We start from the raw sequence: 27,405 nt of genomic DNA on the forward strand, positions 1-27,405 counted from the left end.
CTCGCTCCTACCCTGGGGGTCTTCAAAAGGAGGCTGGATGAACACCTTGCTGGGGTCATTTAACCCCAGTACTCTTTCCTGCCATGGCAGGGGGTCAGACTTGATGATCTGCTCAGGTCGCTTCTGACCCTACCAACTATGAAACTATGAATTAATGAAAGGCACAGCTGCCACTTGAAGATTCAGGTGCAGCAGAGCATCCTGAAGAGCATCCCAAAACTGCAAACCTGAGTAACAAGGAGAAACTGAATCCATCAATGATAAGTGTCCCAGTCCCCTCCAGTCAGGTGGTCTCTATATCACATCACTTCCATCTTGTTGGATTCATAGTTTTTTATATTATTACAAGATTGTCTGTCCCAAGAGCATAAACTCTGAGCCAATGCAGCCGTGCTGATTGTTTCCTGTTTGTTACCATGCTGAGCTATGCTAATTTCTGATGGTGGAATAAATGAACAGTCAAATCATGTGTGAAGCAAGTGCGTGCGTGCGCGCACGCACACACACACACACACACACACACACACACACAGAAAACCTTGGTTGCCTAGGGAGGTCTAAGACATTTGTTTTGATGGGCCATAGAGCTATAATTGCTTGTCAATCATCACTGACAAGATCCATTAGAGATTAACTACTTTCAAAATGTTAACTGCACTATATGCAGGTTTAAGCATCACAATGGATATCAAATAAGATCATCAATAGACACAGGCTCGGGAGGTCTGAGGTTTCTTGTCTATTACTTTTCTCTGTATTCATGAAGCTTTTAAATGAGCTTTTCTTTGTTAATATTTAAATAAGCTGATGGCTTTTTTATTAAGTAAAACACATTAACAACAGAAACATCTGTGCCCTTCAGTAAATTGCAGGTACAGTTATGAAAGGGATAATGTATTGCAGGGGAGAAAACAGAGATTCTGTAAACCCAAATCAAGCCTGGCTTTCTAGTGAAGCAAAACAAGTTTGTGAAATAATTATACAGTGCCAGGGTGTATACAATAATTATATAGTGCAAAAAAATTCCCCCTTGGAGTAAAAAGACCATAATATACCAAACTAACCATGGTTCACTGAACTGGACACCTAGATACTTACCAAACTCATTTCTTAGAATCACAGAAAATTAGGGGACAGTACTCCAGATGTGGCCTCATAAGTGCTGAATAGAGGGGAATAAACACTTCCCTGGACCTGCTGGTAACACACCTACCAATGCAGCCCAGGATGCTGTTAGCCTTCTTTGCAACAAGGGCACACTGTTGGCTCATATGCAACCTATTTGCCCACTATAACTCCCAGCTCCTTTTCTGCAGAGCTGCTGCTTCCCGGGCCTGTACCACTGCATGAGATTGTTCCGTCCTAAGTGCAATATTTTGCATTGTCCTTATTGAACCTCATGAGATTTCTTTTGGTTCAATCCTCCAACTTGTTGAGATCTCGCTGAATCCTAGCCCTACCTTCCAGCATATCTACTACTCCCCCTTGGTGTCATCTACATGTACTGGTATATTGAGAGGCAGAAGTTGTTGTTTACAATGATAACTCATGATTACCTGATTACTTATGGCAGTAAGGGTGGCTGCTTGAGACTACAATCTAGTCTTACACTGTAAGTTTGAGTATGTATTTTGGGGCATCAATTCAAGATTTTCTGTAGAAGTGTAGCCACTTTCACAGAATCATAAAAAAGCAGGGATGGATGGGACCTCTAGAGGTCATCTAGTCCAACCCCCTGCTTAAGGCAGGTTCATTCCTATTCCAACCGTCCCGTACAAGTCCTTGTCTAATCTTTTCCTAAAACTACATAATCATCTCTGTTGCACAATTACAAGGCATTGTGCCCAAAGACACCTGAAATGCCACAGGTAAAGCAGAGGAGTAAAGACAGTCAGTGTCTTGTTGCTGCAACAGTTGTTAAAATGCACTCAAGAGATCCAAGGATGAGAGCCATGCCCCAAGTACCACAAACTGCAAAAACACCCTGTGTATCTCTTTATGGCAATACAGCCACACCCCATTTGCACTCCATTCCTTCCACCAAATCAAGGCACTCTGGTAAGACTATGGGAAGTGGCATGTAATTCATACAGAAGATCATTTCCAAGAACCAGAGTCATTAGGTTAAGTAATATTTCTCTGACAAGCACTTCCTGCATTACTTGCCACTCTATAGGCTGAGCAAGTAATTTTAGATCTAAGGGGCTAAGTCTAGGGAATAACAGAACAAAGGCCACATAGATAGTCCCCTGTAGCTATACTGGATTGAATGTGCTTTAACCTGTCTGATCTTGGAAGACAAGCCATCTAGGGCTTAGGTAATATGTGGATGGGAAATCACTTTGCAATCCCAGAAGCCAGAGATGCAAGACAAGGAGTATGGTTGAAGATATGTTGAATACTAAACCATAGAAACTGCATGAATGATAGGATTCATTTGGCCACATCTTCACTGCTGAGCTGCTAGAAGGGATATGAAGGAAGGCTTCTCCCCTGAACTAATCTGGTCCAGAGACTAAATCCAAAGAATGATGTTGTGTGAAGATATGGGTGGAACTCCATTCAGCAGCCCTGGATTGGGACTGTGCCCTTTTCTGGGCCAGGAAAGCTACTGAACATACTCACCTATCACAAGCATGGTGCCATTTTAGGAGACCCAGGGCTTAAATTTTGGTGAGCTTGGCTTCAAAACACACTCAGAGACCAAGGAACAAGGAAGATTCAGGAAAACCTTAGAGAAACAAAGACCTGAAACCTTGGCCTAATATTAACTACTTAAACTCTAATGGAGTCCATTTACCAAGAGAATAAGATGGCAATCTTTCCAACAAGAAACCCAACATAGTCAGTGACAGACACAGCTGACTTCCTGCTTGCTGCCCCAACAAAACTCAGAAGGAAACAAGTGTGTTTTGGCACTGTTTGTGGATCCCTGCAGGCCCTTATCTCACACAACCACAGCAACTAAGCTAAATAAAATTGTACTCTTTCCTCTGAACGCCAATTGTTTCCGGGGAAAGATCAGTGTTTGGGACTTGCCAGGAAACAAGCTGGCATAGTTTCCTATTGCTATTCAGCTGCCTTTGAGACTTGGATTTCCAGCCTCACTGCAGTAACTCCAGGCCATGCTCCGCAAGGTTTCAACTGAATTTTTGCTTTTCATTAAATGCTACTAAATTATAGCCATAAACCTCCAGCAAACCTGTCACTGCTGTGCTTTCTGATTTTCTTATTAGGGCTTTTCAGACCCATGCGACTTTGCCTTTAGCAAAGTGGCACCAATCAAACTGGCATGGAAACTGCTAGCAGGGACAGATCTCTGGAGAATTATTGCTCAGGTAATGATAATAACTCTAGTGCTTGAGACATTTCAGAAATGCCTGTGGATTTAAGAATACACTGGGAATCTGAGCATGAACTAGGGTATCAATGTAAAAATGAGAGCTCCAGGCTTTCCAAATACAGTAGCCATCAGTTTGCTCACACTGAAGCTTTATCACCATTTTGCTAATATTGGTAAACTGCTTTAATAACTCTTAACAAGAAGGTGCTAAAGAAGAAGTGTTCTTGTTGTAAATATATACATATAAGCATATCATAGTTTTTCAGAATAATTTTAACAATTCTTGATATAATTGATTAATAAATATAAACCTTACATCATTTACTAAGCAGTGTGAATAACATCATAGGTATTCATTAGAATCATAGAAAATTAGATCATCCCAGGAAAAGCTTTGTCTAGCCAGGTCTTGAAAACCTCCAAGGATGAAAGGTTATAAAAACCACAACCTCTCTGAGTAACTGGTTCCAGTGTTTTACTACCCTCCTAGTAAGAAAAATTTTCCTAATATCTAGCCTAAACTGCCCTTGCTGCAGCTTGAGACCATTGCTCCTTGTTCTGTCATCTGCCACCACTGAGAACAGTCCAGCTCCATAATCTTTCAAACCTCCCTTCAGATAGTTGAAGGCTGCTATTAAATCCCCTCAGTCTTCTCTTCTCCAAACTAAATAACCTCCATTCCCTCATCTTCTCATAAGTCAAGTTCCTCAGACCCTGAAACATTTTTGTTGCTCTCCGCTGGACTTTCTCCAATCTTTCCACATCCTTTCTGTAGTGGTGGCCCAAAACTGAACACACTACTCCAGATGTGGCCTCACCGGTGCTGAATAGAGGGGAATAGTCACTTCCCTGGACCTGCTGGTAACACACCTAACAATGCAGCCCAGTATGCTGTTAGCCTTCTTTGCAACCTGGGCACACTGTTGGCTTATATTCAGCTTATTGGTCACTGTAACCCCCAGGTTCATTTCTGCAGAGCTGCTGCCCAACCAGTCAGCCCTCAGCCTGTACTGGTGCATGGGATTATTCCGTCCTAAGTGCAGGGCTTTGCACTTGTCCTTATTAAACCTCAGGAGACTTCTTTTGGCCCAATCCTCCAATTGTGTAGGTCACTCTGAATCCTAGCCTTACCCTCCAGCATATCTACTACTCTCCCTAGCTTGGTGTCATCTGCTAACTTGCTCAGGGTGTACTCTATGCCATTTTCCAGGTTGTTGATGAGGCCATTGAACTAAACTAGCCCCAGGACCAACTCCTGGGACACTCCACTTGATACTGGCTGCCAACTAGACATCAAGTGAGGAGGGCTTTGGCTTCCTCAGCCATGACCAGCACATTACGACGAGAGACACGCTGGGATAGGATGCGCTCCACCTTTCCCCTAACAGTAAGTGTGTGTTCTCTTCTAGGTTGGCGGACCTCCTCCGGCGGGCTTTAAACTAGGCTCGTCGGGGGAAGGGGAAGATGAGGGCGGAGGAAACATCAGACTGCCAGACCAAACAGCACCCACAACTACAGCCCAGCCCAGACCAATGAGCAAAGTGAATAAACAGGTAAGAGAGAGGGGCCAGGGTAACACTGGGACTAGGGGGTCAGTACACACACCCACAGGAGGCCTCAAATGCCTCTACACAAACGCTCGTAGTATGGGCAACAAGCAGGAAGAACTCACCCTCCTGCTGGCTGACACCAGCCCGGACATAGTGGGGATTATGGAAACGTGGTGGGACTCAACGCATAATTGGGCGGTGAATGTCATGGGCTATAGGCTGTACAGGAGGGACAGGATAGGAAAGAGAGGTGGGGGCGTGGCACTCTATATTAAGGAGGAATACACATCCTCATCAATTAGCAAGGAGTCAGTGGAGGGGCACTCTGAAGTGCTTTGGGTTAGAGTACAAGGCAGTTGGGGGGAAAGAGACTTAACAGTGAGAGTCTACTACAGACCTCCCAACCAGGGAGAAGAGCTTGACCAGGAATTCTTGGGTCAGCTCACAGAGGTAGTGATGTGGTAGTCATGGGGGACCTGAACTTCCCGGACATCTGCTGAGAAGAACAGTCAGCCAGGTCTGAACGCTCACGTAGGTTCCTAGCCAGAATGCAGGACCTCCATCTAACCCAGGAGGTGCACAACCCCACCAGGGGAGATGCCTTGTTGGACACAGTGCTGGCCACGGGTGATGACCTGGTGAGGGGGCTGCGGGTGCTCGACCACCTGGGCGACAGCGATCATCGCCTGCTGGAATTCACCATCCAGCGCAACGTGGCAAAGGCATGCAGCAAGGCAGCAGCCCTAGATTTTAGGAGGGCAGACTTCAACGAGCTAAGGAGGATAGTTGGAGAAGCGCTGAGGTCCCGGAGGGGAGGGGAGCCAGGTGTCCAAGGAGAGTGGTCGCTCCTTAAGGAGACAATCCTCCAAGCCGAAAGGAAAGTAATCCCAATGAGGATCAAAGGGAGCAGGAGAGCACACAAGCCTCTGTGGCTCACCAGAAGCATCCGGGAATGTCTCTTTGCTAAAAAGGAGGCTTACACTCAATGGAAAGAAGGGGTCATCACCAGGGAGGGCTATTCTGTAGTTGCTCTGGGATGTAGGGGGTAGTTAGGAAGGCCAAGGCAGAGATGGAACTGGAACTAGCTTCCCAGATTAAGGACAATAAGAAGTCCTTTTTTAAATACATAGGGGTTAAAAAGAAGGTCCCGGGTAATGTGGGGCCCTTGCAGGATGCGATGGGAAACTTGGTCATCACACCAGATGGCAAAGCTAACATGTTCAACGATTTCTTCGCCTCCGTCTTCCTAAGTAGGGACCAGAACAGCCACCTCCCTGCTGGGCCCCCCTTGGACCCCGGGGGAGGCACACGTGGGCCATGGGTTAGCGAAGATTTAGTTAGGGAGCTTCTGGAGGGGTTGGACGTATTCAAGTCAGCCGGTCCGGATGATCTCCACCCTAGAGTTCTAAAGGAACTGGCCGAGGTCATTGCAAGTCCCCTGGCATGGCTTTACGAGCACTTGTGGTGCTCTGGTGAGGTACCGGAGGACTGGAAGAAGGCCAACATGGTCCCCATCTTCAAAAAAGGCAGGAAGGAGGACCCAGGAAACTATAGGCCGGTTAGTCTTACCTCGATCCTAAGCAAGCTGTTTGAGAAAATTATTCTGGCACACATCCAGGAGGGGCCAGCAGGGGACTGCATGCTTAGGGGCAACCAACACGGGTTCATCAGTGGCAGGTCCTGTCAGACCAACCTGGTGGCCTTTTATGATCAGATCACCAGATCATTAGATGCAGGGGTAGCAGTGGATATAGTCTTCCTGGACTTCCAGAAGGCTTTCGACACTGTCTCTCACCCTGTTCTCATCAAGAAACTGGGGGGCTGTGGTGTAGACACCCACACAGTCAAATGGGTCGCCAACTGGCTGGAGAGCCGCACCCAGAGGGTGGTGGTGGATGGGTCCTTCTCAACCTGGAAGGACGTGGGCAGTGGGGTCCCCAGGGCTCGGTCCTCGGGCCTGCACTGTTCAATATCTTCATCAGTGATTTGGATGAGGGGGTAAAAAGCATCCTGTTCAAATTTGCTGATGACACTAAGATGTGGGGGGATGTGGGCACACTGGAAGGATGCAACAGGCTACAATCAGACCTAGACAAGTTACAAGGGTGGGCGGACAAGAATAGGATGGGTTTCAACACAGACAAGTGCAAGGTGATGCACCTCGGGAGGAACAACTGGCAGCATACCTACAGGTTAGGGAACTCCCCTCTTGTCGGCACGGAGGCGGAAAAGGATCTTGGAGTCATCATTGACTCCAAGATGAACATGGGCTGGCAGTGTGGAGAGGCAGTCAGGAAGGCCAACCGTACCCTGTCATGCATCCACAGATGCATCTCGAGCAGGTCCAAAGAGGTGATCCTCTCCCTCTATGCGGCACTGGTCAGGCCGCAGTTGGAGTACTGCGTCCAGTTCTGGGCGCTGCACTTCAAGAGGGATGTGGACAGCATGGAGAGGGTCCAGAGGAGGCCACTCGTATAATCAGGGGACAGCAGGGCAGGCCCTATGAGGAGAGGCTATGGGACCTGAACCTGTTCAGCCTCCACGAGAGAAGGCTGAGGGGGGATCTAGTGGCCTGTTACAAACTAGTCAGGGGGGACCAGCAGGCAATGGGGGAGTCCCTGTTCCTCCAAGCACCGCCAGGAGTGACCAGGAATAATGGTCACAAGCTGGCAGAGGGTAGGTTTAGGCTGGATATCAGGAGGCGCTACTTCATGGTCAGGGCGACTAGGGTCAGCTTCCAAGAGAAGTGGTGCAGGCTCCTACCCTGGGGGTGTCTAAGAGGAGGTTAGATGAACATCTTGCTGTGGTCGTTTGACCCCAGTACTCTTTCCTGCCATGGCAGGGGGTCGGACTAGATGATCTGCTCAGGTCCCTTCCGGCCCTAGAAGCTATGAAACTAAGCGATTGATTACTACTCTCTGAGCCTGATGCTCCAGCCAGTTTTCTATCCACCTTACAGTCCATTCATCCAGCCCATATTTCCTTACCTTGCCTGTGAGAATGTTGTGGGACACTGTAACAGAAGCCTTGCTAAAATCAAGGTACACCACATCCACTGGTCTTCCCGCATCCACAGAGCCAGTCATCTCATCATTGAAGAAAGTCAGGTTGTTCAGGCATGACTTGCCCTGGGTGAATCCATGCTGACTGCTCCTAATCACCTCCTCCAAGTGCTTAGAAATTGATTCCTTGAGGATGTGATCTGTGATTTTTCCAGGGACTAAGGTGAAGCTGACTGGTATGTAGTTCCCTGGATCTTCCTTTTTCCCTTTCTTAAATATGGACAGTGCAGTTGCCCTTCTCCAATCATCTGGGACCTCTCTTTATAGCCATGAGTTTTCAAAGATTATGGCCAGTGGCTCTGCAATCTCATCAGCCAATTCCCTCGGCACCCTTGGGTGCATTCCATTTGGCGCCATGGACTTGTATACGTCCAGCTTTTCTGAATAGTCTCTAACCTGTTCTTTCACCACTGGAGGCTGCTCACCTCCTCCACAAACTGTGCTGTTCAATGCGGTAGTCTGGGAGCTGACCTTGCCTGTGAAGACTGAGGCAAAAAAGGCATTGAATACTTCAGCCTTTTCTGCGTCCTCTGTCACAAGGTTGCCTCTCCCATTCAGTAAGGGACAACATTTTTCCTGATCCTCCTCTTGCTACCAACATACTTGTAGAAACCCTTCTCCTTACCCTTCACATCCCTTAATAGCTGCAACACCAATTGCACTTTGGACTTCCTGAGGTCCAGGGGCGATGCGTGGTTGGTACATGTGGGCGCACGTGGAGTCCCCAAATGGGATGGTGCACACTCTACAAAAAGGTGTTACTGACACTGAGCGGCACCTGCAGGCAGTCGCTGCTCGCCACCCCACCGCCAACACTGCCAGTGGCGTCTGCGGGTGGTCTGCAACCCCTGCTGGCCGCTGCCAACACTGCCAGTGGTGGCTGCAGGTGGTCGCCATCACTTGGTTGGTGCTCACCATCCACCCCACTGCTGACAATGCCGGCGGTGTCTGCTTCCGCTGTTCCTGCCACCATTGTACTCTGGCCACCGCCGTGCCCCACCCCCCCGGCTGCCAGGGGCAGGAGTCGCTCATGCTGACATCCTCCCTGCATGCCTAAGCAATGCTTTTATATTCTTCCTTAGTTATTTGTCTAAGTGTCCACTTTTTATAAGCTTCCTTTTTGTGATTTAGTTTACTGAAGAGGTCCCTGCTAAGTCAAGGTGGTCTTCTGCCATACTTGCTAGTCTTCCTGAACACTGGGATGGTTTGTTCCTGCACTCTCAGTAAGGCTTCTTTAAAGTACATCCAGTGTTTCTGGACTCCTCTGCCCCTCAGACTGGATTCCCAGGGGATCCTCCCCATGAATTCCCTGAGTAAGTCAAAGTCTGCTTTTATGAAGTCCAAGGTCCTTACTCTGCTGCTCTCCATCCTTCTTTTCCTCAGGATCTTGAACTCAATCATCTTGTGGTCACTGCTGCCCAAGTTGCCATCCACTATTACATACCCCACCAATTCATCCCTGTTCGTGAGCAGCAAATCAAGAGGATGGCCCCTAGTTGGCCACTCCAGCACTTGGACCAGGAAGTTGTCCCCAACACTTTCCAAAACCTTCCTGGACTGCCTGTGTTCAGCAGATGTCCAGTTGATTGAAGTCCACCATGAGAACCACGGCTTGTGATTGGGAAACTTCCTTACAATACTGCCTTCTGCAGCACCTTTCATGATAAAGAACTCAAAAGATTTACTAATCCTTGCAAAGTCTTTTACAGATGGAAAAAGTGAGTCACAGAGTAGCTATGTGTCTTGCCCAAGAACAAGCAAAAAGTCAATTGCAGTCAGAAACAACCCTCAGGATTTTTGCTTCCCAGAGCTAACAACTAACAAAATATACAAAGCCTTTGAAGTAGGGAGCAATATAGAAACCCTAGCTGGGGACAGAGGCAGGTATAAAGGAACAAAGCATGATAGAGCTAGGATTTTGTGGATTCTGGTAAATTGTAGGTTATTTTCTCTCTTTTTTGTCACTTCAGTTATTTAACTATAATATCCAATGTACAGAAATATTAGTGTAACATAAATGTTCAAAACAGTTATCTGAACACTTTCCTTCTAACATTCCCATTAATAGGATGTCTTCCAGAGAAACATGATAAAATATGGGAATATAAATACATTCAATAAAACAAATTAGTCTACCAGTAATGTGTGCCCTTTCTTTCTGTTCATTTCTTCTGTTGCTTTTGCTTCTGCCCTTTCTTTCTCCTCTCATTCTCTAACCCTTTTTCTCTATCCTCTTCTCTTTCTTCGCTGCTTTTCTCTAATAAGGGACCATCCTCTCCCCTATTCTCTTCACAAGCTCCTGTCAGATCAGCCTCTGATACATCACTCACTCCATTGCTACTCCACAAGCTGTCTCATCCCACTGCTTCACTATTCAGTTCCATCCTCTGTACTGGCTCATCCCCACCAGTGTCCCACTCTATGCCTCATTTTTACACTGTTTACCTCAGGGTAACTAATGACTGTAACCAGCCTGAAGTTAAAACATAAGGGGGACAAAGACACTTTCATCTGACTACAGAATAAACTAAGCAAGGTCAACACCAGACCTGGCTGACTTTGATCTCTCTTGGTTCCGTATATTGTAGAACCGGAGAGATTTGTCCTTACTGTGGTTTATCCTCAGCATGTTCCTCACCCCAAGCAACAAATCACCTTTTTAGTAGTAAAGATAAAGTCCTAAAGCCTCCAAGCCATATTTTCTCTCCTTCATCTAATTCAAGGGAATCCATGTCTCTTTTGCTTTACTACTTGGAGTCAGTTTTCCATTGTTCCTCCTCTCACCCTCTCTACCTGCTGAGCTTCCCTTTTCAAGTCCCTCACTTGGGGCCTACTGCTACTGTGGGGACTCCTGTGTTCCCAGTGTTTTCTCTACAGCCACCAGCCTGCTTAGGGCTGCCAGTGTCCTTGAGAGCGTGCACATGTTCAGAAAAAGTCCCCTGATCTGCTGCTTTCCTTGCGCCAATAGCCTGCAGCTGAGCTAGTTCCTGTACTTTGCTCTCCTCCCTTAGAACACTGGGAGTACAACAGAGACACCCTGGGTGCAGGCTACCAGCTGGCAGTACTGTAGCAATCCTAGCTCCATCTCTTCCAAATAGGCCCAAGAAATCAAGGACCTAGTCAGGAGCTTTATGGGGTTGCCACACTGGCCATTTATCTGGGATTAGGAAACACCCAGTCATGAAAAATGAGGTTGAAGATTGTGACAGAAGCCACTGAATGCTGATACCTGTCATGTGACAGGAGGTAATGGTACTTGTAATGCTAAGTAGCCACATCCCACAAAAATTACTTCTACACCTTAGTTCAAATGCTTTGATTCAGTTAATTTTGTATATTGGCTTCTATTCCACCCAGGAGACTGCACAAAACACAAGCAAACTCTCCCTATGCCTCAGTAAGAGTGTTTGTGCCTGCAAGCTTGTAAAGAACATTTTTTTCCAACTATTTAGTTAGTCTAACAAAAAATATCACATTTACCCAGGGAACCTTTTGTGCCTTGATTCAATTAAAGAGCCCGTACTGTCCACACAGATACCCTGCTGATTTCTACGTGCTTTCAACCATCTTGCTGCTCACCTCATCCAGCACTTGAAGATCACTGCTGAGCTGCTCTGCAAATGCTGCAGCATGGTTCACAATTGGCTCATACTCTTCCATCAGTTTTAGCATGTCAGCTGTTTCCTTTGGTGTCATCTCTTGGTACACACAGTCCTCTTCCTGGTTCTCTGCTTCTGCACTTGCCTTTGCATTCTCTTGGGGACCTTGTTTTCCTGCATGCACAGGGGAGATATATGAAAAACTCTTTTCATTATTTCTTTGTATTAGCCTTTCCCTTCTGGGAAGTCACACCAAATCTAGTTTGGGTCACAAGGGCAGTGAATATAATGGTCTCAGTTTAGTGCCCACTTTATGTTTAACTCCAGCACAAGAAAATCATGGAAGGTCTCATAGCTGCCAGGCATTGGGGAAATAAAGTTTAAGCCTGGGATAGTGCTACAGTGCTACAGATCAAACAGAAGCATATGTGCGCAGGAAGTCTAAACTGAATGAAGGGTGTGCCCTTGCCTGCTGCCACCTCTGGGGAAGTGTCTACATGTTGCTGTATGGCGACGTTGCTACAGCACCATGCTTTAGTACTTCCTTTTAGAAGTACTAAAGCACAGCACAGGTGGTTACTACACTGTGTGCGCAATGGACAGTTAGATTTTGCCACTATGTCACTCGCTGTAGCATGCCGTATGGCAATGTAGCATGCCGTAAAGCGATGTAGCGCATCGCTGTGTCTCAATAGGATGACATGTAGATGAGCCCAATGTGAAGCTATCTGCAGGGCATTTGTGGGAATCTCAGAGATGGGCACTCCCTAATACAGCCAAATATGATGATAGACATATCCAATATAAACCCCCCACCTCAGCAAAATATCTTGACAGCAGAGAGACTGGAAACATTCTCCCAAATGTAGCTGGTCTTTTTCTGAGCTGATACATACCAACCCATAAGATTACAGACAGAACCATTAGAAGCAAGATAAACTACCCATTTTTTATCCCAGCCCAGTGCTGTCTCTATGTGGCAAGAGTCAAGGAAATATATCAGCCTGCTCTATAAATTCTTCCTTAAGCCTGAAGTCCCTGGATGAGTGATTCCTATTCTTTTTTTTCTCTCTCTCTCTTGCATTTCAGACTGGTCACTCAGTCTTGTGCTTCGTCCTCTACTCTTTACCCTACTCAGAAATCTGTTCCCTTGTGTGACAAACGAAGCTGTCACTTAGAGTAATGCGGCAGGCTTGTCGCTTTTGCCTGGCAAGCCGGACTTGGAGAAGCACACTTCGGATTGGTGGAACATTTCCACCAATCAGGTAACAGCTGGGAGGGGCTTGCCCTGCCCCTGCTCTGATGGGGGGTGGGGTGCAAAGAGCCCCTGGACCTGGTTGAAGACTGTGCTTTGCAGGTCCCATGTACTTCAGGGTGAGGCCTCCAGTGTAAATAAAAGCCCAGCATGCTTGGCGTGCTGGGCAGATGCAGCAATGGACAGCAAGGAGAGAGGAGCTCTGGAGAAGACTGTCATCGGGACCCTGCCTGAACCTCAACAGTGCATGGATCAGCAACTGAGAGTCAGCCTTGGGAGCAGCTTGAGACTGCTCAGGGCCCACACGGTGTGCAGGTCAGTGCACAGAGAGTTGACCTCGAGAGCAGCTTGAGGCTGCTCAAGTTGGCCCCAGCTCTAGGCTGGGCAGCCCAAGCCCCACAGTGTGACTCAGCATTAAATTAAAAGAACTGTGGTGCCCAGAGCAGGGCCCAGGAAGGGGAAGGACCCCCCGCACGAGGCCAGGGAACAGTAAGGGCTCAGCTCCCGTAGAAGCTCTGTGGGTGTGCAGTATGAGGCACAGGGCCATCAGCGGAAACCCTGGCGGGAGGCTGGGCAGGCCCAGAGTGGGGCACCAGGACATCAAGAGGAACCAGAGGTGCCGCCGGAGAGAGGCCCTTGCAGGACTGGCCACTGGGGGACGAGCTTTATCCGCTTCAGAGCAGGAGTAGGAGTTGTTGGGGAAGCGGGTCACACGGGGGGGCAGCCTTGGGAGGGGAGGGTCTGCAGCCTCCACCCTCCTCCATTATGGGACAGGCATGTTCCCATCCCAGGGCCCTGAAGGGGAGCGGCTCCATGGAACACCCCATGGGGTGCTGAGTGCACCTCATATTTTGTGATTGATGTTTGCTTTGTATTGTTGATGTTAATATAGTTATGGGTACTCCTTAAGGGGGGGTTATATTGGTTTACCTGTTTTCTTTACCTTTATATGTTTACTGCCTATTATCTGAACTTACCTGTGTTGTTGCCTGTGTACATCTATTGCATTGCTACCTCAACTTACCTGGGTTTAATTGGAGTTGATGCTTATGTGTTTACTATGTTGATGCATTGACTTACCTGTTCCAGGGTGTTAATATTCATCTGTGCAGGGGTGGTTAATTATTGCCTGTGCTGTAGATCACCTGTACTGAGTTCCCAATTACCTGGTCTATATTTTGCAGTCCCTCAAAGTGGTGCGATGTGTTGATTGCAGATTATTGTATATGGTGTCACATACCAATTGTATTGCAAATATTTAATGTGTCTTATTCATATTTATTTTTGTATAGCAGTAAACTTGTATATAGTTAAGTGCTTTTTCCCGGCCAGGCTCTATGAAGAAAAGAGGGAACTACTCCTCAGTGGCAAGCCCCCCTCAGAGCACTCTTGCCTGACCACCCCACTCCTTCCACTTGTGGATGGAGCACACCCCCGGGTGTATCCAGGCTACAGTAAAATGAGCTTTGACATAATTTGAACTTTCCAGCAAACTAACAACAAGATGCAGAGGCAACAAATATGATTTGAGGGCTGCATCCAGCTCATCTTATATTGACCAGATGATTGCAGTCAAACCCTAACAACAACAGCCTCCTTATCCCTCCCCTAAATTACCTCCCTTCTGGCAATGTTTACATGGAGTGTAAAGGTCAAGCAGGCAAAACATATCCAGTATTAATTAGCTCTGTGTGATTCTAGCTGGGTTTTTTCCTCTGACTCTAGCTAACCAAACCCTCTCATTAATCAAATGTTGGCCATATTTGTTGTTGTCTCCCCTGTGATTTAATCATGATTTTTGTGGAACTTGGGCTTCTCCATGAAGTCCCAGCTCTTGGAAGAAAGTGATTAGGAGAAAATCCCAGCTGTCATTAAAAGTATAAAGTAAGATTCTCGCCTTCATGGTAGCAAAAAAAAAAAAAAGAAAAAAATGCCTGGAAATGTGACCCTAGTGTAATGTGAAGGTTCAGCAGGCAGAAGATGAATAAAACTATGCCCCATTATTTTTATGAGCTCATGATTTTAAATCTGATCTCCTAATTCTTTGAAGGAAGACTCATTTTTTTTTTTTTTAACGCTCGTGGTTGGTGGCACTACACAGCCATTGCTTATAAATCCCATTTCCCTTGGACCTCTTCAGTAAAGCAGAGTTTCCTGGAGTGTATAGGTACAAGAACAGAGCAGAGGCTTGGGCACAGGAGGAAGAAACACTAATGGTGATGTTAATCTGTGATGCCATCTCTCTCCTGATTGGAGTGGGCAGCCCTTGTATTTCACCAGCTGTCCTCTGGTCCCTGGCCACAGCCCTTTTTACCTCCCAGTTTGGTGACTGCAAGATTGCCTTCAAAGCAACTGCTGAGCAAAGCAGTTAGCCTAGCAGGGAGAGGAGGAAGCTTTACATATTGCTCCAAGGCTTCTCAAAGCTCTACAAGTAAGCAGGGATAAATTGCCAAAGGAAGGTACAGTAATGTAAAAGTGATGTTGTAGCCATGATAATACAGAAATTATGCAAGAGGTAAGGATTTCTTAGGGTGATATTTTTTATTGGAACAACTATGTAGGTGGGATAAAGTCAGACTAGCTTTTGAATACAAGACCATTCTTCCTCAGGTCTCTAATCACATAGTGAAAAAAATAAAAATTGACCATAGCTGTCTTTGGCAATCCCCAAGGTAGAAGGAATGGAGACAAACCAATGCAGCGGTGGTAAACTCTTCAGTCCAGCCACTTATATAATGCTACTAGGCCACTCCCACTGAGTGGGATGAACTGATCAAATGGGAAGGCAGAGCAGAAAAACAGAAGAATAGAAACTGTTTAGACACAGCTCTGAATCAGTTTGAGAATACACCCCAAGGGAACTGAAGGTAAAAACAGATGTGGATTTCTCTCAGGAAGAAGCCTGAGAATCCTGGGATCCTACAAGCCCACTGTCCTATTTTAAGTACTGTGACATACCCGAGAGAACAATTTCCCCTTGGACAATCGAGGCTTATTTGAATTAACTACCATTCAGGCCGAGAATGTTAAAGATTGAATCTTGCTTGTTTTGGTGCAAATCAATGCCTGGGACAATCAAAGTAAGGATAAACCCAAAGTGTTTTTTTACCCTGAGAATGTGAGAAGAGGTGGGTTTGTAGTAAACTGGGTATGTCAAAGAAGGTTAAAGCAAAACAGTGCTGGGGTGAGAGATGTGAATGCAGAGATATGTCTGCGGCAGGAAGTGTTGCTGTGAAAGGTCCGAAGGAACAGGATTAATCACCCTCTAGAAATATTACTTTACCATAACTAAAGATAAAATGGGCCTCTACTTCCTTTCTTGCTGGTATACAGAGATCTGTATACAGATTTGTTACATAGTCTGTTTCTATTGTTTGAATCTGATTTTCTTTTTTTTCCTCTTTGTTCATAATGCATCTTGGTTTCCCTTAGATGATCTACACTTTAGACTACTTTGAGGTGAAGTCACAATGTATGCCCTTGAAGGGAGGCAGTTCTTGACAAATAGGAAGAAAATCATACTTATACCAAGGTATTTTCTTGAGGTAGCCCCAGGTACTCACTTCTGTTGAGGAAGGTGGAGCAAAAAAAGCCAGCGGCCCTTAAAATGTGACAGGAATAAAGGACTTAAGAGTAGAGGGATCAAAGTATATAAAAAGGCATTCTGAGTGTGTATGACAAAAGTCATAATTACCTTCCATTGTACAGGAGGGGACATTGACAAATGTGATAGTGCCAGAGAGGTATCGGTGGTTCAGCTTCCACAAGCATCTGATAAAGGCATTCTTCTCATCACAGCTGCCAGCTGTCCACTTGTAAACCTTATCAAACTGCAGCTCAAAATCCAGAGTTACCTAAACACCAATAACAAGAGCTACATTTTATTAGTGCTGTGACCAGAAAGCAGTTACCACACAATGTATACTTAACATACAGGAAAGTAATATATTTTAATAAATGCAATGGGTGTTTTAAAAGAGAAAACACCTTCTGTGTCCAACACAGCAGGACCCCATATCCTACAGATCACTAGGCTAAGGGATAATGGGACAAACCATTTTTCCAAGTTGCACCTCTGAGATTAGCATTTTTAATATCACCAGGCGGTCATGTTGCAAATCAGCATTCTGGCAGGGGGTTAATCTGAAATCTGAACTGAGTTCACTGATACAGAACATAACTTGATCTTAACAATTCAGTAGCAATTAAGCACTGGCCCAGTCATACCACCTTGGGTGGTGATATTGTTAGATCTCAGACTAAACTGCACTGGGCCCAGAAAGCAAATGGAAGGGAGACATCTAAGGAAAACCCAGCTGCTACCAGCATTGTTGGTGACTCAAACACCTGGTGGGGGTGGTGTGCTCACTATTAAAATGTGACAGCTTGTGATCATGATGAACCAGATTTTCATTCTCTCCTCTCCCACTTCTCACCTGCTTGTTGCCTCTTATTAGTTATGCCATATCTAATGTGAGACTGACTTCAAGGGAGTTGCCCACTTGGTCAGAAAGTAGTTGGGCACAAATCTTCTTGTTAAGCTTTCATGTTCCAAATCAACCGTGGTTGGCAGTTGCTGATGATGTTTTCCCCTGAGTTTCTCCCTTGCTGGGAGAGACTCTCTTTTTTGGATTTAACTTGGCATCAAAGAACACAGCATAAGATATGACATGGAAATCCATGTCACTTGGTGCATTGGCATGGGTAACATACGGAGAGAGGCTGTGTGCGCAGAAAGGGGAATGTTTTAAAGTGGCAGTTTGGAAACCTCTTCACTGAGCTTGCTTCATAGGGACTGGCCCTGTTGGTTGCCTACAGGGTCAGGAAGGACTTTTTCCCCTGATGCATAGTGTTCCACATTCTCAGTTTTTATTTAAAAAAAAAAAATTGGAAATTTTTCGGGGTTTATCTTCAAAATGTAAAAACCAGGATGAAATCAGGATAAAAGGAAGAAAAGGGAAAAAGTCAGTTAAACTGGAGAAAAATCGGTAGTGAGGGAGGGAGTAAGGCTGGGACTAGGGAAGGGGGAGGGGTGCAGTACAGCCCGTCAGCTGCTTCTGGGGCTGCAGCAGGGAGCAAAGCGGGGGGAGCTGTCAGTGGGTACAGGGTGTGGGGCGGGGAGGTGCAGCTTTTGTTGCTATGCACCCCCCAGCAGGGCTGTGGGCTTGCGGGCCTGTGTCGAGCTCTTCCCCAGGGGCACGTGCCCCCAGATCAGCAGCAGGAAGCACACCGCACCATGCCCTGCCTTTCTTCCCTAGCTGTGTTTGTGCCCCTTCCCCCTGCTGCAGCAGCCTGCTGCCGGTCTGCCCTGATGTTTGGGGGGAGTGGTCCACAGCCAGATGTGGTGAGGGGGGACCCGACCCTGGCAACGGCACCTCCTGCCCCACCTGGAGTCAGAGCCTGGAGCTCTGCACCCCCAGGCAGCAGCTCCAGGCCCATGGGCCTGTGCATAGCAGCTTGGTGCAATGCCCACCACAGAGAATGGGCCTAGGCTCTCCCACCTGCCCCCCACCCCAGTGGGGCTCACAGCTCGGGGCAGGGCCGAAGCCGATGTTGCTGGGGTACAGCTCGGACCCACCTGCACCAGGAGGAATTCCTGCAGCCTGTCCCACCCCATTTGGAGTCAGAGCCGGGAGTCCTGCACCCCAAGCAGCAGCTCCAGCCACCCTCTCCTGGCCCTCATGTGGCCAGCTGCACCCCTCCGGCTCCCTGCTCCACATGTGGCCGCTGCCACGTCTGCCCCACCACCATCCGGCTGGAAACCTGTGCCTCAGGTAACTAACACAGTGGCATTTTTAGCTTACCAGCACCACCCATTTTTCAGTACAAATCCCTGTAAACTGGCACAAGTGGGGAATGCCAGTTAACAGGGATTTGAACTGAAAAATAGGTGAAAATCAGTAAAAACTGACTTTAAAAAATCAGGGAACTTATTCATGAAAATTGGTAAAAACTGACAATGCAGAACACTACTGATACGCAATTGGCCAAATGATTTCTAGGTTGTTTTTTCCTGAATCATCAGCGACTGGGGTCCTGTCTCCAGCTGGGGCCAATCACAGTGGACTGATGCTGTAAGGACCTTGCTTTGCTGATGCATGGTTGATGTGCCTTGTTTTCACTCAAAATCAAACTGATTACTTGATTTTGGGCCAGGAAAGAACTTTCCCCCAGATATCAGATTATCACAGTACCAGGGGGTTTTTACAACACAGAATAGGAATAATTAGCTACAGCCTGCTGGGAACCACTTAATAAATTCCCTGTCATGGCAGGACACTTGCACCTTGTTGCCACCTGGTTGTTGCCAATTGACCTGCCAATTTGGCTACAGGGAACAGCGCTGGCTGCCTCTGGGGAAGGCATGATGGAATAGGGGACAGAGCAATAGCAAAGGAAGATCTGCAGAAAGAGGGGTCCTGAGTTGGGAATATTCCACTAAGACTAGCTCCTTAGCTTATTAGTTCAGCAGCACTGCATGATCCCATCTTCTAGAGAGTTCGCAAGCTGCACTTATTATTATTGATACTACTACTACTAATAATAGGCTCAGACTTTATGATGATTTATTCAGTCCTGTGACAATTTGCACCATGCTTTCTAAACACCTTAAAGTGATATATCACACCCCCGCACTGCTTTACAGGCTGGATAGCAGCGTCTGGAACAGCTTTTAACACCATCGTCTGAGGGGGGATTTACAACTGGCATGGTTTATAGCATGCTTTATACCTTATAAGGAGTGATTAAAGCAGGAGGCTATTCAGTAATCGCCTCAAATATTAATACAGTTTTTGTCAAGAGAGGCATAACTTAAAAAGCACTGCCAAATGTGCAATATCAGGGCTTTGGCAGCACCAGGGGAAGGCAGGTTCCTTGTGGAACACGAGGCCAGCATACACGAGCAGGCCCCAAGTCACTGGCATTCACCGCACAGAGCACAAGTTGTGCACAGGCTTCATAATCATGTCTGGTTTTTAGCATTCATTTGCCTGTTAGGGTCTCATCTTTCACACTGCCACACAGGGAGGCTTTCCCAGAGATGTGCTAATTAAAAATACCTCCTTGTTAATAGCGGTTTTACGTCAGTCATTTGTTTTCAGGGGTCTCCACTGATTCAGGGGCAGAGGGTCGGGGGGGGGACTGTATGGGTTCATTCTGAGGAGGGAAGTGTTGGTTTTTTGCACTATTTTTGTGGGACCGTTACTGGGGACATGCATATTGTAACTCTTCTTTAGAGGACGATGGACTTCCATCCCAGGGGCCTGCAGTTCTACAGTCTCTTCTCTGGGGCATGAAGAGGATGGATTTGTGCTAGTTTCATCTTGGAGGGTGGTCTCTTTTGCTGACCAGATAGCAAGACCACAGCTGTTTATAGTTAAGGGTATAATGCACAGCACACACAGGCAGGTTGGCTACTCATCCTTTACACAGGCCTGCCCTGCCTCTTGCCCATCAGACTTACAGGAAAATTAAAAAGTTCTGAATGGATTCTGGGAGCTGTACCATGATAATGCAGATGTCTCCATATGTTGGCCTGATGGATGCTGCATCCATTAGGATGCAAGTTCATTTTTAATAAGGGAACATCATGATAAAGACACATCACAATAGGCTGATTCAGCTTCCCACTGAGATTATTATGTCCTGCATAATAAATCCAAATTATAGGCAGTGTCAGCACTCCAGAAAGTGATATTTCTGGTGCTCGGCTAACTGTTTTCCCTCCTCTGTGAATGGCTGCTGCTGTTGAAGCTACACAGTTTACATTTCCTGTTTTAATCATTCAGCATCATTTTCCGCAAATGTCTGTGTTGACACATGAAGGTAACTGCTAAGTCTTTGTTTTCTATGAACCCTCCGTTTAAATCTCCAAGCAAAGTGCCAACAGAGGCAACCATTTTGGCCAGGGGCAGACATTACACATAACCTGGTCTAAGTGATCATAAACTGGTTTAAACCTGTAATAGAACAGATGTTCAGTGACATAAACCAGTTTGAAAATGGCTGAAACTGGTTTGAGATAAACCTGGTTGAATGCAGTATCAGACTTAACTCTGATTTAACTTAAACCAGCAAGGGGTCTGGGACAAACTGCATAAACTGGCTTGACCCAAATCAGTTATCAGCATCCCAGCATACTCTCTGGGCTGGTTGGGGCTCTTTGCTACACTGAAGGGCTGGCCCCTCCCTTCTGCTCCCTGGCTGGAGCTTGGCACAGACTTGCAGGCACAGCAGGGTCAGCTGGTTTTCCTGTGCCCCCCTCTCCCCTCCCTCTCACCACTCACTGCTTAAACAGAGATCCCTTCCTCCTCTCTACCACAGCAGAAACTGTAGCCAGCATGTGGTATGCTAACTAATGCCAAGAGGTGTCTGTGTGCATCTCTCTCTTCAATTTTACTGGGAGAGGAAGACAGAACAGTGACCGCTTAGGGCTTTTAGAGCTAAACAACAGGTCAACTGGTAAGCTGTTTAAGAAGTTTGAAGTAATGTGGAGAGAGGCTATTGTTTTGCTAATTGGGTGATGAAGACTGTTATCAGCCCCCCAGCTGGCTTGCTCACCTGTCAGTTTGCTGCAGACAGTATGACAAAACAGGGAGGGAGACTGAAAAGCTCGGTATCATCAACAGATGCCTGCACTGCACACTCCCCCTTGCCTCAGAGTGCTAGGCCGGGGTTGGGGACTGGCAACACTCCCGCCCCTTGAGCAGCCAGCTGGGAAAAGGCTGGGACCGTGCAGGCAGACATCCCTAATGAGAGAGTCCTGCCAGGGCCTGGCCGTGCCCTCCTCAGCTCAGCTCTCTGCAGAAGGGAAGGGAGGGCTGCTCTAGCACCCCTGGCTTCTAGCCTGAGCCACTGCAGGCATGTGCTTGAATTTCATCAGTCCAAAGAGAATGTCTGTCCAGTTTCAAACCAGTTCAGCCTAGTCAGGTTAGACTAACCTGCAAAGATTGAATCAATTCAGGCTCAGGCTTTTTGAATGTCTGTCCCTAGACTTTGTGTCCAGCTCATGCAGGCTGTCTCAGAGGACACATTCCACACTGGGAACTTTTTCATGGAGCTTCTGTGTTTTGTTATCTGCACTGCTAAAGCAACGTTAGAAGGAACTGTCCATGCAGAGAATGACTGGAATATCATGCAGGAAAAACCAAATGACCTTGAGGACTGGAATATCAGAAACAGGATGGAATTCCATAGTACTAAGTGCAAGATCATGCACTTGGGAACTAATACCAAGTATTTTGATTATAAAATGGGAGATTGTCAGCTGGAAATGACTGAGAAGTGAGCATGTTAGTCAGCCACAAGATGACTATGATCCACCAATGCGATATAGCAGTGATAAAGGTAAATACCATCCTAGAATGTGGCAAACAAGGTAGAAACATGGAAGTATGAATGCCTTGTATAGGGCTTCAGTGTGATCTTGTCTGGAACACTGTGAACAGTTCTATGCAAACATCTTCAGCCTGAGCTACCTGGGTCATCAGGAGAAGTAGAACTTATCTTACAAAGGGAGAGCTTGGGAAACTAATGGATGAAAGAATATGACTGCTGTCTATAAATCAGAAGATTTCTAGTCATTAGAGCCATCAGGTTCTGAAAACAGCCTCCCAATAGGAGTAGTGGGAGCAAAAACCCTAGCAGCTTTTAAGATTAGTTTATGAAAGGGATTATATGACATGGCTGTCTGTTATACCAGGGAGCCAGAACCAAGAGGTCCCTTTTAGTCCTATGTTCTTAAGACCTGATCTGGATTGGACATGCTCTCATTGGCTTCAGTCAGAGCTGAATCAGACCTGTCTTCTAAAATAAAGATTAGGCTATCTCTTCTTAGGGCATAACAAAAATGAAATACCATTTTAGTTTCCACTCCTGTATCGTGAACCCATGAAAATTTGCAAGCACTATTTTCTAAGTAGGTCCTAAAAAGCAGGCTTTCTTTCTCGTGCTTTCTGTAGCCTATATACAGGTATATTCTGTTTGTCCTAGAGACAGAGTGGAAAATTATTCTGTTGCTCTCCTTTAATTTATTTCAATGTTTGTACAAACCCAGGCTTATTGCCAAAGCCTCTGGCACATTCACATTAATAAAAAACTAATTATAAGAAATTTAACAACATGCTGCCAACAACTGGCAGCATAAAGGAAATGCTGCTTCCCAAGCTCTCATTCCCAGCTGCAATAATGTCATTGTACAAGCACAGACTCACCACATTGACTCTCCAGTAACCTTGCTTTTGGAAATAACTTTGTACTTAATCCTTAATTACCTATGCAAATGGCTGTAAATAACCTATTTCAACATGGACAAGCAGATGGACCCTACAGTGTGTTCTGCAAATGCTGGTGATCTAACAAGGAACCACTTTGCACAGCTGAGAAAAAAGTCCACCATTCCAAGGTCTGTACGAGGATTCCAATAAATAGCATTAAGAATACAGGAGGATACAAGCCACAGATGCCAAGTGAACTCTCGTGTACTCAATAGGAGTCTTTTCTTTTTTGATTTACAGGGTTGCTGTGACAAGCTGTATGACAAAGAACAGTCCTTCATTGATTTCTCAGCCTGCTCTGAGATCCAACAAGCCTGCCATTACTACATACACCCCATTTCCTCTTTGTGAAGGTGCATTCCCACCCCCAAACCTCCCTATAACACACATACAACCCCGTCTCCATCCAAAAGAGATGTCTGAGATAAGTCATCCAAAGCATTCTGGTAGAACTGGTGGTCCATTAAGACAGATCAATATTAATTTTCTAAAATTTTTAGGGGCCCTGCAGGCCGGATCTGGTCCACAGGCCCACCCCTGCATAAAGGGCACGTATCTCTGACCAACTAAATCAGAAAGCAGAGATGCCTTTTTTTTAAAAATTTTTGATGGCTGCTCTCGCCAGATTATATTGAAATCAAAAGCTGTTCTATCTTTTTCGGTCCTGGATTTAAAATGTCCTCCCTTCCTTCACCTACTGCTTCCATTTTGCTTAAAACTAAGACCAGGACTGTATCTGTCTGGCCTCACACTCAGCCCGTTCATTTCTCTTTCCGTTTACTCACACACTGTGTCATGCCCTATACCATGATAAGAAGCAAGAGTTAACAGTACCTGATTGACTGTCTTTCCATCTACCAGCTTCAGATACTTTAAGAGCCACCTGTTGGTTATCTTGTACTGTTCACCCCGATCTGCCTTCACCTTCACAAGGAACAGCTGGATTGGCCTATAATTAGCAACTAAGTATAGGGATACAAAACACCAGTGTTACTGTTTGGCTTATACATGCATTCCAGGTGTGCGGAGATAAGACTTCTACTTTACATATAATTGATGTGTGATGGAACAAGATGTTATAAACATTGCACTAACATACAGAACTGGTCTCTTGCAGCGTTATCCAAAGTCTCTTTCAATCTCTGGAAGGAGTCCCACTGACCTCTGTGTTTCCAAACAGATCCTTGTTCCCTTGCCTAAGGTAGAAGCCACTGCAACAGTAAGACTAAACCCAGTGGGATTTACCATAGGTAAATGCCATATTGAAGGAGTTTGTATAGCTGGTATCCGGATATTCAGAATTAAGAAATGGATGGAGTTGTACCTTCTTATTCATGTTTTCACATATGCACCACCTCAAGACAAGCCTCAAACCTGGATTCTCTTTGCATTAGGCAAGAGTGGACACATCTGCATGAGATGTTGACTACGTAGGTGTTACTACAGACGCAAGTACTAAATGATGGCACAGTAACTGGAGCTACTGCACAGTAGCATTGCCAAATGGCTTTTTGGTGACACTGACCGCGCAGTAGTAGAATGAGCTACTGCACAGTCGCATTGTGTCACATTCCATGCCAAGTGATGCTTCTCTACAGTAGTAACAAGATACTGCACAGTAGTAACGAGCTACTGTGCAGTCAGCATCTCATGTAGATGTGGCCAGTATTAACTAAAAAAAGTTTTCTTGTAAAAGGGACCCTTCCCAATAAGTTAGCCAAAAGGAGCTACACCTCTTTTCAGACATGGCTGATCTGGGACAAATGCTTTTCAGAATTTCAGATCTGGGACAAACACTTCTTTTCAGATGTGGCTTAAATGGTAAGGTGATGGGACACGAGGGAATGCATAGATCATATGAGCTATAATATTTTCAAAAGTGCTTAAGTAGAAAATCAGAAAGTTTTAGGAAAAATTCCCTTGTACTTTTGCAATTCTTTCCTAGAACAATAGTGAAACAGCACTTAGGAGTTCTACAGCATCTTATGTGATGTTACACGGTGTTTGTCCCAGATCTTTAACAACATATAAAACAAGACAGTCATGGGAATAACAACAAGAATAATAATCTAGGGTCCTGCAGTATAATCTCCATCAGTTCACAGTGAGAGAAGAAAGTTGCTCACCAACTACACAAAGAACAGAGCCCTTCCTTTTCTTTCCAGTTTTCCAGATGTGGACAATTTCCAAGAGTCTCTCATTCAACGGGGCAAATACATCCTTCTCCAACAAGATCCAAGGGGAAGTCATGGTGAACTGTGAAAGAGGCAACAAGCAACAGTTATGTGCACTGAAGCTCATCAGTTGTCAGAACCTCTGTGAGAACCCTTGTGTCTCCATCCTTTGGGAAGAGGAATTACTGAGATGTGTGTGTGGTACAGTGATACAGACACTTGGATTCCAATGGTCTGAGACGGCATCACTATGCACTTTGTGTACAGAAGGCGGAAATGGGTTTTTTATACGGTATGGCTATACAAACAGTTTACTTTGCAGTACACAGGGTGTGCCTTAATTGAGCACTGGTTGTCCTGTGGCAGTTACCTATATTTATGCTCTTACCTTAGGGTAAGTGGAAGATAACCTGTAGCAGTTCAGCCATCAATGATTGGGGTATGTAGCTGTGATTGAGCTGCCATTGCCCATGTGGTAAGACCATGCAGATAGGCAATTAAGGTACGTCTGCATTACTTCCTTAGCTTTCCAAGGGGCGCTGCTCTTGAACATGCATGGTGCTTCAACTTTCAAGCCCCAGAATTAGAAATGAGGCAGTTAATGCAATCTAGGGCTACCTGCCACCACAGCTCTCTCTCATGATCTCTGGATCTGGTATGCATCACAGACGTGGCTAGGGGGCACCCAAAGGACAGCCTTAGCATCTCATTTTTGTGTATGTTGTATGACACAGTACATGCTCATAAGCTTCTTTCCCTCAGACTCCCATGTGCAACTGCTCAGGACATGAAATAGAAACACAACTACTGCAAAAGAGCTGGCACTCAGTAAGCTCAACGCTCCCTTTTACCCAGATATAAATTGTTGGTATGGCACACCCAAAGGTTCCCAGATTTCATGGGTAAGGGGACCATTTTGATCTTCTAGCTTGAAACCCTGCATAACAGGTCAGAATGTTTTTGGGTTTTTTTCTGCTCCCTAATAGTTCCTGCTTCAAACCCATAATTCCTGGTTGAACTTAGACCAGTGATTCTCAGCTAGGGTGCTGTGGCACCCTGGGATGTCTTGAGATCCTTTTAAGGATGCTGCACAATCTTAGGACTGTTTAGTGTATAAACACCTACACAGAGTTCACAAGATAAACCCAGAGATTTCAAATAGGAATCCATAGTGTCAAAAGCATTCTTACATGGTGTAGTCTTTCCAAGCTCTTTTCAACAGAAAAATTGCTCCACTATCTTTCCATAGTCAAAAAATGAGTGAAAGCTAAGAGCTGGCACTTCACAAGGGGTGCCTTGAATTTAAAAATGGTTGAGGACCACTGAGCTAGACCATCATGTTTCAAGAACATCCTGGTTTAGACGGTATGGGTTTGCACTTATTTTAACCCCTGTGACACCACATAGTGCAAAAATTAGAGATTTGTGCCCAGATTTTGAGAATATTTTTAAAATATCTTCCAGTTTTCGATGCATCTCATATATCTGGCATGTCCTGTCCCCCCATCCCTCCCACCACTGATACTTTTTGCCTTGGCTCCCAGCATCCACATGCATATAAAACCAGCACTGGAAGTAGCTTTGAGATGAGGGTTGTGGGGAGAAGAGGGGGTGCCTGGTCCACTGCAGAGAGGGGATGGATGGGTGAGGGCCTGGGAGCCAAAAACAGCGCAGTGCCTGGGGGCAGGTAGGAAAAGTTCAACTTTTTATAGAGAAGTGCCATTCACTGGTCTAACTTACAGTGATTGAGTCTGAGCGCACATCAGTCCAGGTCTCTTAGACCAGGTTCCATCATTTTGAGGCCAGACTGCGTGCGCAGAACTTCTGTCCAGGTACAAGTATAGGTTGGTTTCTGATTACTAAGACTGGGTCTAGTGTAAGGTCTGCATCGGCGCAAACTAAGTTAGATCAGGTGGCCATTTTTAATGAGATCTAACCTCCCCCTCCCCCTGCAAATGTCTGCACTTAGCCCCTTTCAAGCCTCCCCAGGTTGCTCTACCTCAGTGGCCTCAGAGGCTTCCCAGTGCTGGATGAGCTCTAGTGCAGGCTGGGAAGGGGGAAAGGAGCTGACACTGCCCATGTTGAGCCAGGACTACGTACATTGGCTCAACCAAGGTCTGGGAAAGAGCTGCGTGGCAACACGTG

At 46.0% G+C, this 27,405-nt stretch overlaps 1 protein-coding gene across 1 annotated transcript in view; it reads right to left on the reverse strand.

Moving 5' to 3' along the window:
- Positions 1 to 27,405, reverse strand: part of LOC149858409 (exocyst complex component 1-like) — a 66,320-nt gene that overhangs the window by 36,022 nt on the left and 2,893 nt on the right. The window contains exons 2-5 of the mRNA XM_090059688.1: positions 25,213 to 25,342; positions 23,921 to 24,048; positions 16,504 to 16,663; positions 11,535 to 11,728 (exon numbers count right to left, since the gene is read on the reverse strand). Of these exons, the coding sequence (XP_089915814.1) occupies positions 11,535 to 11,728; positions 16,504 to 16,663; positions 23,921 to 24,048; positions 25,213 to 25,336 (606 nt within the window). The 5' untranslated portion in view covers positions 25,337 to 25,342. The remainder of the gene's footprint in view (positions 1 to 11,534; positions 11,729 to 16,503; positions 16,664 to 23,920; positions 24,049 to 25,212; positions 25,343 to 27,405) is intronic.

Source organism: Crocodylus siamensis, chromosome 8 (genome assembly GCF_052110815.1).
Source record: "Crocodylus siamensis isolate JL-2025a chromosome 8, ASM5211081v1, whole genome shotgun sequence".
Lineage (NCBI taxonomy): Eukaryota > Metazoa > Chordata > Crocodylia > Crocodylidae > Crocodylus > Crocodylus siamensis.